The sequence below is a fragment of the Procambarus clarkii genome, chromosome 22 (genome assembly GCF_040958095.1).
Source record: "Procambarus clarkii isolate CNS0578487 chromosome 22, FALCON_Pclarkii_2.0, whole genome shotgun sequence".
Classification (NCBI taxonomy): Eukaryota; Metazoa; Arthropoda; class Malacostraca; order Decapoda; family Cambaridae; genus Procambarus; species Procambarus clarkii.
Window position 1 is genome coordinate 15,089,041 of NC_091171.1, and position 12,688 is coordinate 15,101,728.

General features: G+C 50.0%; 1 protein-coding gene across 1 annotated transcript in view; it reads right to left on the reverse strand.

The window, feature by feature from the left end:
* Positions 1-12,688, reverse strand: part of Klp98A (kinesin-like protein 98A) — a 404,256-nt gene that overhangs the window by 333,227 nt on the left and 58,341 nt on the right. Inside the window, exon 10 of the mRNA XM_069329479.1 lies at positions 4,053-4,197. Within this exon, the coding sequence (XP_069185580.1) occupies positions 4,053-4,197 (145 nt within the window). The remainder of the gene's footprint in view (positions 1-4,052; positions 4,198-12,688) is intronic.

Genomic DNA, 12,688 nt, shown 5'->3' on the forward strand with positions numbered 1-12,688 from the left:
GATGACGTCATGCTAGTTTGATCATTTTGCTTGGGGAGTTCTGTCCACTCGTTCGGCTTTCGGTAGCAATATTTCACCAGAATAGGGGTTTGTTTTGGGGCGTCTACCTTTCTGGGTGCCTGTCCCGGTCGATGGCAGACATAGAATGCGCCCAACCACAGGGGAGGTTTCTATAGGCCATTGCTCTTCGTGCCTCTTTGAGGGGGGGCCAGGTTCTGGCTCATGATCCCCTGGTAGGCAAGAACTCCAAGCACTTTGACTGATGCCAGAAAGTTATACATATCCATTCAACCTGCATAGCTCCGGGGAGCCGATGGGGCTCCCCGCAGAAGATTAAAGTAAATAAACCAATAAATGTAAAGAAATGTCAAGTTCTGCTGGACTATTCAGTAGCTTTGCAAGCAGTGCCACTGGGACTATCATGCAATATGTTTTTGCACCAGGCTACTGAGACATATCCAAGCATACCTGGAGCCAGGACCAAAACCTGACTCTCTTTATGAGACAAAAGGAGCAAAGGGACAGATCAGATATTAACATAAAACTGACAAAGAAAACAGCGTTGAATGTAATGAAACGTCAAATTCTGGGTGAGCCCTGGTGGCTTCCTGGAGCTACCAACTCTACTCTAAGTACTGAGTACTAGGTGCCATGAGTCGTGGAGTTCTCTGGCCTACTGGGGACCACAGCCCCAGAACTTCATCTTCTCACAGAGGTGCAGACAGCTGTGGCATTTATATATTAAGTTAATCATTTATGCCCCCACCAAGGAAAGCATCCAGAAAGGTAGGCACCCCAGAACTGACCCCAAATGGTAGAAAATTGCAAGCCATCCAAACAGAGCCCAAGAACTCCCCCCAACAAAACTAAGGTAACAAGCAAATCGTCATTAAACTGACATGCAGTTCATTCACAACCGAGGCCCTGCCCTCCCGAGCCGGCTGCCTGTTTACTAGTTTGGAGACGGAAAACAGAAGAAAAACCGTCGACCGGAGGGAGGGAGGGAGGGTGTCAGGGAGCCTCCGGGACTCACCTAGAAAATGGCGTTTCATTACATTCAATGCTGGTTTTCTGTGGGAAGCCCCGTCGGCTCCCTGGAGCTAGATACCCAAAGATAAGTAAAAGAGGGACTTACCCAGGAGGCGGCAGCACCATGTACATCATGATGAAGACAGGACAACTAGCTGCAACCGATGGCCCAAGGCCATTCAAGACCGCTGAGGGCCTGGAATGTTCACAAGAGAACAGGTGGCCCCTGTTCGACCTCCGAAACCCATGTGCCCAAATGTCACACCAAGACATGTTACAAATGTCTAATGAAATGTACAAATGCAGCGAATGTGTAGGTTGGAGGTGAAAAATGCACGAGAGAGAGCTTGCAGAACAGAGTAGAAGTGACATCCACCCAGAACGCAAGCTAGAGTGGCTCCGCCATCACCACACAATAAGAAGCAACAGTATTCAGCATAAGATGCCGGTCCTGAAAAAGCCGAGAGAAAGGACAAAACAATATGATCAGAAATGGATGACACCCTACAAAGGGAAAAGAAATGGTAAAAAGAACACCAAGATACTTGATACTGTTGCTGAGAGGAAGACCGCACTTGGGACACCATCAAAGAAGCCACCTGATCGCCATACTAAAGGTGATACATTTGGGGTAAAAACACCAAAAGCGAAAAGTGGAAGTGTAGGGCAAACCAGCAAGCTACCTCACTGACCCGACCTGCTGAAAGAGGTAGAGCCATGGAAAAACTCTTGGGTTCGGACACTGAGCAAGCAGTGCCTGAATCTAAGGCTGAGCTGGCAACCAAGGAACCAGGAGAATCACTCACCCTGGAAAGGATTCGAGCTGAGTCAGAACCTGAAGCAAAAGCTGGACTGGGGAAAAGAGGTAAAGGAACCCCCACCTCGACAAATTCAGCCAAAAAGTGTCTACTGCAAAAGATTCGCAGGCAGGAAAGGGCACCACATACACTGGGAGGCACCGAGACCAAGCCGACACAAAGAGGTCCACGTCCGGGCGCCCAAACGTCTGGTAAAGCCAACTGAAGGAGACACGGTGCAGGACTCCTTCAGTTGCCGGTGGTGCAGGAGGTAGAGCTGAGGTGAAGGCCACAAAAGGAAAAACAGGAAAGAAGAGGCTTGATCGAAGAGCCACAGCATGATTCCTGCAAACACAACAAGAGAAGCACAGCGAGGGAAGCCCAGCCTTCCAAAACAACCAACACAACCTAGGCTAGCCAAATCGGAAGCTAGGCACACCTTCTCCAGGAAATAAAAATAAAAACTTGAAACCGTCGAAAATACACCACAAACAAACAACCAGAGGCCAGAGAGAGAGACATGGCTGCCGCGATTATGCAAGCTGTGCAAAACATCATGCGCCCCAGTCAGCAACACCAACACTCCCTACCCAGGGCCAGACGAAGAGCCCAATGACCCCCGCTGAACCCCAAGGGCGAGGTTAATGAAAAGCGACACCAACCTCAATGGGAGTGCAATCCTGAACGTCCCAGGAAAGAAAACCCTGAACACGCAAGGTCAGTACCTACCAGGTGCCTAGGGAAGGGAACCCTAGATGCATGCAGTTCGAGTACTTCTTGGAACACCTGGCCACTGCACAATATATACATAGCCGGCACAAATGCAAAGGGTAAAACCCAGCAAGAGAATGAGGCTAGAGGTAACATCAGCTCTGATGGCATCAGTTGACGAACTGCCGGCATCAGCGCTTGAGACCATATGGATGGGGCAAGTGCGCTGGTTGAGTGGACATTTGCTTGTTTGTTGTTTTCTCTTGGGGGAGTTCTTAGCCTCTGTTTGGTCTTGGGTTGTAATGTTTTACCAGTTGGGGTTTGTATTGGTTTGCCTACCTTTCTGGGTGATACCCCCGGTCGATGGCAGACATGACTATACTGTACTCTCAAACAGTGGAATGTTCATAAGCCATTGCTCCCTTTGCCTCTCTGAGGGAACCAGGTTCTGGCTTGTGGTTCCCGGTAGGCATAAGGACTCCAGTAACTGATGCTCTAGACTAATATGGCAGATATCAGTTCGATAGCTGCAGGGAGCCGATGGGGCTCCCCGCAGAAAAATATTAAACAGTTCTCTTTCACAGTGTGGTAGGCAAGTTAGAACAAGTTCAATGAGAAGGCAGTGGATGGCAAAACCATCAGTACTCTAGTTTCAAAGCATCATGACAGAGTACTGAAAGATGCAATGCCACAAGCATAGTTCTCATCCTAACTAAGCTTATGTAATTACAACAAACTTCTGTATTTCTTATTCTCTACTGCAAGATCTGTTGATAAGTCTCATGTGAAACTCAGGGTAGTGGTGACTTAAGAAGAGTCAATTTGTAGAGGAGGAACCTGAACAGTGAAGAGCATGTATCTCTGGTAAGGAAGAAAAGGTGTAAATTAACTACCAGGGAATGGAACCCTGAGCCACAGTTGGAGAAAAATACAAAGCTAGGACATACAAAATGTGGGTAGCATGTTACACAATTGTGCATGAGTCAGGGGATACATTAACAAAGCAATGATCTAGGGATAACCAACACCTGTTAGCCTAAGAGTGAAGCTGAGAATGAGCCCTGTCAGTGGTTCTGTGCCCCCCCAAAGATATGACAGAGCGAGCATGTGGAGGTGTGAGCTGTTTTTGTCAAACAGTTTCTTGCTTTGCAATGCTTATTGCAATGCTTATGCTTTCTTGAGTTTTTTGGGGTGAGTTTTTGGTTGCTCTCTGGTCACAACATTCCCATCACTTCAAGTGTGTGCACCAGATTATAGAGCTGGCTGCTGGTAGACAAGGGTGGGTCACAGAGGCCTAGTGCATCTTCATAAGGAATAACTGGACCAGCACTTAACTCAGGAAGCTACTTAGAGGGCCCACCCAGATATCACCCCTCGATTGTACAGCACCACAAGCCTCACCGCATGTCTCATAATTTGTGTATCTAAAGGGACAAAAAAAATTCACAAGTTCTAATACCAATAAACATAATCATAAATGACAAGTAAACAATGTAAAATAAACAATTTCCATACCAGCTTTTCTAAGGCCAAGAGTTTTCTGCTCCTGAAGTATTGTGTGCGTCTCGCTCCATCTTTCGTTCCATTGATCTGTTAGTTCTTTCTCCTTAGCTTGTTTCTGGCTGAGAGCTGCCATTATGCTCCCTGTTTCACTGTTTGCCTGGTTGCAAATGCAAGTTTAACAATTATTGCCTTAATTAAACAAGCATCTAAATCATTCAAATTTTATTGAAATTAAATAAATAACTCAAATTTTGTTATTATTTTCAGGCTCATCTTAACTCCAAAGGTAATATAATGTAACCACATCCTTGCTGAGAAATGTGTTTATTACTCACTTTATAACTAGTGATCTAAGTAAGAAGAATAACCTTCTAATATACATTAGCCTCCAAGTATATCTGCTGACAACTGCTTTGCTGCTCTTTGCCTTATATGATTTTAAAATTACATAGCCATTACTTTAATAATTATCATATACTGTATTATCATTTCATCAACATTCTGAAAAATATAACCATGTTCCAGTCAGTTACACATTTAGAGTATACGTTGCTTGAAATATTTGAAGTGTTCCTTCCTTTATGCCCTTTACATATCTTGGTAAAATTTTGAATAAAACCACTTCTTTGTGAAAATGAAGAGCCCAAAAAAACAAAGGGTCTCCTATAATCATACCAACACAACAAATGCATCAATAGGGAACATATGACCCAACTGGCAATATATTATGTAATGAAAGAAGGGCAGATAGGTTTACATTTAAGATAGATATTCATGCATAACAATGAGCATGCATACAGAAGACCAAGTCTAAGTAATGGCAGCCTGTACAGTATTTATCAAAATACAAAAAAACAGCGTCGAATGTAATGGAACGCCATTTTCTGGGTGAGACCCTGAGGCACCCCGGAGCTATACCGGGCTGATGTGTGTGTATATATTAGACCGTGGCAACAATCAATCGAAGGAGTTCTAACCCTACCGGAGACCAGAGCCAGAACCTGGCCCCCTCAAGAGAGGCACGAGAAGCAATGGCCTAAAGACACCCCCGTGAAATTAGAAGCAGTCTTTGTCTGCCATCTACCAGGTCAGGCACCCAGAAAGATAGAAATTTCAAAACAAACTACTGCAGGCCAAAAAATTGCACACTGAAAGCCGAAAAATCAAACAGAATTCCCCAATCAAAATCGGGAAACAAACATGAAGTCACCACAACCGCCGCGCATCCGTCTGTGCAACCCCCCCTCCCCGGGAGGAGGACAGGGGCAGGGGTCCCAGACCTCCACGCCGGCAACTCTTCCCAGTACAGAGGCTGAGTATCAAAAACGTGAAAAAACGCCGACCGGAGGGAGGGAGGGAGGGAGGGATGCCGGGGAGCCTCCGGGTCTCACTCAGAAAATGGCGTTTCATTACATTCAACGCTGGTTTTCTGTGGAGAGCCCCTTCAGCTCTCCGGAGCTACCTAACCAAAAATAAGGAAAAAGGGACTCACCCAGGAGGCGGTCGTCACTCGCTCCTCAACTCAAAGTTGAGACAACTGGTCGCAACCTGCGACCCAAGACTATACATGCCCGAGAAGAACATTTACAAGGTAACGTGCAGCCAGGACCCTGATCAACCTCCCAAAGCCCCATGCCCGAAGATATGTCAGGACATATTACCAAAAGAGCAGCCGAATGCCGAACTTATGAAAGGCATGGGCACCGGGATAGAAGCAAGCTGGCAGGACCGAATAAGCCTGCGGACAACTTGGGAAAAGGGAAACAGGGTCAACCCAAAGAGCGTTCTCTGCCACAGAGGCCGTGGCGTGCAAATAACGGCGAAGAGCTACAGACAGAAAACATGATGCACTCCTGGCCGAACCAACCAAGCATCAACAACCCAAGGACCCCTTCGGAAAGCAGCAGACTCATTCTTCGCCAGAAAAGGAGAAAGCTGCAAACGAACAAAACGAACACCAGGACCGAAAGAGCAGAAGCCCCTGAGCTGGAGGAGAGCACAAAGCTCCCATACCCGACCCCCAGAGGCCAACACCACCAAGAAAAGAGCCTTAGAAAAACAGTCCTGAATCGAGGGAGCCACCACAAACCGAGGAAAAGAGAGAAAAGAGAGCACCCGGTCCAATGACCAGGACAGCTCGGACAGCGCATGAGCAGGCCGGAGGTGAAACAATGCCCGAGAAAGCTTGCGGAGCAAAGCAGAAGTGACATCTACCCCGAATGCAAGCTGCAGCGGCTCCGCCAGCGCTGTACGATATGACGCGACATTATTTGGCATAAGATAACGGTCCTGAAACAACCAAGAGAGAAAGGACAAAACAACCCAATCAGAAATCGAAGACAACCTACGAAGAGACAAAAATGCTGAAAGGACCGCCAGGAAATTTCATTCTGCCATCTAGACGAAACTTGCAGGTGGGACACCATCAACGAAGCCACCTGATCACCATAGAAGTGGTGATACACCCGCGTCAAAAAGGCCAGACGCGAAGAGTGCAGGAGAAGATCGAACCAGCCACGTACTGGACCGGACTGATCTGCTGAAAGAGCTGGAGCCGCGGGAAGACCCTCGGGTTCGGACAGCAAGCAAAAAGTGCCTGAAACCAAGGCTGGCCCAGCCACCAAGGAGCCAACAGGACTGCTCTCCCCCTGGAAAGTCTCCAACCAAGCCAGGATCCGGAGCAACAACTGGACCGGAGGGAAGAAGTATAAGAAACCCTACCTTGACCAGTCCAGCCAAAAGGTATCGACCCCAACGGTCTCGCAGTCTGAGAAGGGCGCCACATAAACTGGAAGACGCCTCGACCACGCCGATGCGAAGAGATCCACCTGTGGGCGCCCGTATGTCTGGCAGAGCCAACTGAACAAGTCGGCGTTGACCGTCCATTCCGTGGAAAGGGGAATGAACCGAGACAGGCCGTCCGCCAGGATGTTTGACACCCCCTGAACATGAACCACCAGGAGAGCCAAACCCCGAGAACTCGGCAGACGAGTCACCCGAAGCGACCTGCCCCAAAGAACCAAGGACCGCATCGAACCCCCACGGTTCAAGCAATGAACCACCGGGGAGCAGTCCAAATGGAGCCGGATCATTGCTCCTCGAGCGACCCAAATCTCTGAAGCGAATGCCACACCACCGCAAACTCCCGCGCCATGCTGTGACCTCAACGGAAGGACGGACCCCACCGACTCTGGCCGGCCTGGTGAGCACTGGTCACAAAGCCCCAGCCGAGAGATGACGCGTCCGTGAATACATCGAGCGAGGGCTCGGGTAGGCGCCCCAAGGCATTGAACCCCGAAAAACCCGAAGAGGACACCAGCCGAGAGACGAGACATTCGTGAACACATCGAGTGAGGGCTCGGGGAGGCGCCACGGCACAGAACCCCTAAAAACCAGCAGAAGAAGCCGGCAACGCAGCAGCCGATGCAAGGCTCCTGGGATCCGAACACATCAATTGCGAGAGCGGTGAAAGGGACAACCCCGAAAAAAACAGAACATCCGCCGCAGCCAGATTTGACACGATGGGTAGACCAGCATGGCAAAGTTCAGGCTCCCGTACAGCCGCTCGAACAAGACGTGTGACCCGGGTGCCCTCCAAAAACAGCCGTAGGCGGGACCGCAGCTGCAACAGCGTCGCAGGAGGGAGAGAGAAGGAAGAGGTCCGAGAGTCCCACACAAGACCCAGCCAAGTCCGAACCTGAGAGGGAACCAAATGGGACTTCCTCCAGTTCACCAAGAACCCGAACCCTGCGAGCTGGGAAAGAACCATATCCCTGGCGAGCAGACAACATGGACTGGCTGGGAGCCCACACCCGCCAGTCGTCGAGGTAAGCCAGAATCCGAACCCCTAACAGACGAAAACAGGTCACCACAACCCGGGTAAGGTGTGTGAACACTTGTGGTGCCACATTCAAGCCGAAAAGACGGCAACGAAAGCGGTAAGCTTGTTGCCCCATGACAAAACCGAGCCAGTCCCTAAACCCCAGATGAATCGGGACGTGCCAATACGCGTCTCGGAGGTCCAGAAACACCATCCAGGAATCCGGAGCCAAAAGCAGCCGAACCTGAGACAGAGTGGTCACCCGAAAGGAGGAGCAAAAGACCCAGGGATTCAGACTAGACAAGTCCAGTATGAATCGCAGATCAGCACAGTCTCGTTTTGGAACTGAAAAAAGGCGGCAAACCCACCTGAGGGACGTTATCGTTTCGACCACACCCAAGCAAACCCACTCCTGGATGACCTGACAGAGCACAGGAGAAGAGGCTTGCCCTGCCAGCCCCGATAACCCCGAAGGAGGAGTGACCCAACGCCACCGCAGACCAGAGGAAATGACCCGAAATGCCCATGAATTGTGAGACCAGGCGAGAGCAAACAGCGCGAGTCTCCCCCTGTATTGCCCCATCAACGGGGCAACCCGAGAAAGGGCCGATGACCCCCTACCAGTGCCCAACCGACGCCGAGAGCGATCACTGTGCTGACCAGACGCCGATTGCTCCAGAAGAGGTGCCGGCCCCGAATCTGGCACTACTGGCTTACTACGACCGAAGGAACCCCCGAGACCTGGGACGACCCTTCCGGGCAAAACCTCCATGGCCAGCCCCCACCTCCCCTGGAGAACTTACAAGTCTGACAAAGGCCGTCAACTAGACGAAGCCGCCTGCAGAAAATGCACCACCGCAGACTCTGCAAACAGGAAAGGACAAAAAGCAGTTGAAAATCTTAGAGCCACGGCCCAAGACGATTCCAAAATTTGGACAAGCACCGCCTGTCAGCACGCGAGGCGAGAAGTGAAGAACAAACACCGCCTCCCTCAGAATCGGCGCATACAACTTTACCAAAGCAGCCGGCACCCGAGCTGCCAAAGCAAGCCCACCAGACCCTGGCCTGGAATCCAGTTCCTCCACACCCAGCACGAGCCAGTCCAAAGATAGCTCCAGCACGGGAAAAGAAGTGCAAGACCGAAGCCAAGTGCCCACGGGTGCACAAATCCTCGGCCACCTGGGATGCCGAAAGGGAGGGAACCAGTACGTGAAGCCGCACCTGCCCGGCATCATAAGGAAGGATGGGGGCGAACAAACACGCCTTCAGGTGCTCCAACTCATCCCCCAGGAAAACTTGAACGACCGTAGGCAACTCTCGCCATCCAAGTGCGCAGTCCGACAAGACGAATGCCAAGCCCCCAACGAAAGAAAAGGCAGTCTGCCAGCCAGGAAGACTCCGCACCTTGCAACGCACCCATTAAGAAAAAAGAGGAGCCAAACTCAAAAGAAGAAGGCTTCAATATCAAGGTGTAATTCGGGTCTCGCAGGAGGTAAGCCGCAAGGGCCTACCACACCTTCCTCAGTGGGATGTGGGAAGCCAAAATCCTCCAGAAGGAGGGAACCGAACCCAGGGAGGAGTCGAACTCGTAACAAAATTGTACAGGGAGGGGGAATAGGAAAACCCCTCCCCCTGTAACAACAAGCCCCGCACCGAGGGTAACAACACCCAAGCATAGACCAGTGGGGCCCAGGCCCCTCCAAGTCAACTCCTCCCCAGCCCCGAAATCCTCCACGTCAGGACCCAGGGCCGAGCCGTCCTCCAAACCCTCTGCCTTTGGAAAAAAAGCAGAGTCCACCGGAAAAGCAGGGATGAAGGGGGCCCGCTGGCATGGCCTAAAAGCTTTGGCAGGAGGATCAGGCTCAACTGCCTCCGCCGTCAATCCGGAAGGGGCAATCCCCAAAGCCACCCGAGTCTCACTACCAGTATAATTCAGCGAGGCAGCTGCGGTGCATCCGGAAAGGCAACCAACCTCGCACATTGCTACAACTTAACACTTTGGCGTACCCCGCCCGCCACCCCTCAACTGTGCGATTTGGGTCCCAGGGTGTCACGGGAGCGCACATAAATTCTCAAAAGTGTATACTCTCTTCAACTTTGTCACCTTATTTCTCGTCCTACGAGATTAAATTTGGTATCATTGTGTTCGCAAAAGAATTCTCTACAGCACTAAATGCATATAAACTCCAAAAGCCCGGCTAATTACCCGCAGCAAACAGAGAAAGTGCAAACGAGTTACCCAGGAGCGAGCAAACGCGATAAAATGTTTTCACTATTTTCACTCTGGTCACCTCAATTTTCGTCCTAGGTCTTTCATTTTGGTCTCAATGGGTTCGTAATAGAATTCTCTAGAGGAACATTTGCATATAAAATAAAAAACCTGGTCACGCTCCAACCGCCGACGAGTTGAAGACGGGCCACGCATTAGCCGCGAGTGAGCGCTCAGACGCCTTCCAGCTACACTCCCAATTCCCGCCCTTTTCAAGCCTTTCATTCGCAATTTTCTTCCTGGAAGGGCCTTGTTCATGATCACTATCCATCGTGGAGTAAGCGTAGATAGTTTCTAAAGCCGCAGTAAGAAATATAGCCACGGAAAATAGGCGAAATGTTCACACGTTTGAGATGCGAGGGGAGGCGACATTGATCACAACAGTGGAGCAAAAACAATGGGCCCAGGGCATGTGCCAAGCCGCCTGAGGGCCACGAGGCTCAACAAAGAAAATGGGAAGACATCGGCGCACATTTTAAAACCAGTCCCCAAAAAAATCGGATAAAAACCTGATTTTTGGCGATTATTTAAAGTGGATGACGCAATGCTGCGTCATGCCCGGGCGAAAGTGTTAAACCACACATGCAATGGTAAAGCTGCCTGCACCCAAATATCAGTCTCAGTGGACTAATGTGAGTTGGAGTACAAGCAAAGAACACCACTCACAGGACTCTGGGTCATAGGTGTCACTGACCCCAACAGGCAGCAAGGCGGAGGCAGACGGTGAGTGTCACCCTGAGACAGGGGGGGACAGAGCAACCTTCAACTCCCACAAGGCAAGGTGGAACTCGGAGGTCTCCTACATTGGACCACTGAGCCCCAATGGGGGTTTCCAGGGCCCTTAGATTGACTGCTAAGGGAAGCCCAGGTGAGGTACTGCTAACCGGTTATCCCAGAGCTAGCAAGCAAACAATCTAAAAGCTGAACCCCCTGCGACGTGTGCGAGCACGGGGACCTAGTTGAGGGCCACCAAAAACCTACTAGTGGTCCTACTAGTAGGACCTATCTTGCCACACCAGGCAGAACCCCTGCCAGGCAAAACAAAACAAAAACAAAAGAAAAACCCCGCAAAAGCACAACATCTCCAGGTGAACAAAACCGGTCGCTATGTGTATAACAGACAGCTGCACAGTACCTCGCGCCCCAGCCAGCGACGAAACTACCTCTTGCCTAAGGGAAAACAGAAGAAAGAACCGCCCCAGCTGAACCCCCAAGGGTGGGCAATCACAGAGCAGCGACAGAACCACATCCCTGGAAACACAAACCGAAACTGTCTCTATTTTCCGCTTGTTACAACTTGTAATAAAGTTGTTACATCTTGTCTTAACGTGTTTATGACGTATTAGAACGTTGTTACAACTTGTTATATTGGTTGCTATAACTGGTTAGGAGGTGTTAAAACTTGTTCGAACGTTGTACCAACGTCGTAGTTTCGGTGTGTGTTTGGTGGGATGGAGGTAGCTGCTCCTGAACAGCTCATGGAAGATAACCCTGAAGCTGCAAAGGCAGTACTTACAAGGCACCTAAGGAAGGAAGCCCTAGGTGTATGCAGTCCCAGTACTCTTGTGTTACGCCTGGCTCACACACCACCAATACAGAGCAACAGCACCGCACTGCAGCACTGCGCAGAGAGTGAAGCCAGAGTGATCGACCGTTCACCATCACAACAGCCTTTGAACTGAGGAGAGTTGCCGGCGTGGAGGTCTGGGACTCCACCCCGTCCCCCTCCTGGGGGAGGGGGGGGGGGGTTGCGCAGACGGATGCGCGACGGTTGAGGTGACGTCATGTTTGTTTCTCAGTTTTGATTGGGGAGTTCTGTTTGCTTTTTCGGCTTTCGGTTTGCAATTTTTTGGCCAGCAGTAGTTTGTTTTTAAATTTCTACCTTTCTGGGTGCCTGACCTGGTAGATGGCAGACAAAGACTGCTTCCAATTACATGGGGGTGGGGGGGTCTTAAGGTCATTGCTCCTTGTGCCTCTCTTGAGGGGGCCAGGGGCCAGATTCACGAAGCAGTTACGCAAACACTTACGAACCTGTACATCTTTTCTCAATCTTTGGCGGCTTTGTTTACAATTATTAAACAGTTAATGAGTTTCGAAGCACCAGGAGGCTGTTTATAACAATAACACCAGTTGAGTGGACATTTTTCATGCTTGTAAACTGTTTAATAAATATAACCAAAGCCGTCAAAGATTGAGGAAAGATGTACACGTTCGTAAGTGCTTGCGTAACTCCTTCGTGAATCTAGCCCCAGGTTCTGGCTCTGGTCCCCAGTAGGCCTAGAACTCCTTCGATTGACTGTTGCCATGGTCTAATATACACACATCAGCCTGGTATAGCTCAGGGGAGCCAAAGGGGCTCTACACAGAAACATGTATTTTGCAAATGACAAAAACAGTTATGTACTATTTATGAGATGGCCCCTTCAGTAATACCTTGTAGCTATAGCACTAGAAATTCCAACCGTCATGGAATCACACCAATCCTCTGAAACCCATTTGAGCCCCACCTAGAATTCAGGGATTGACTAAGTGGGAACACTCATACCACTTTGGTCTCTG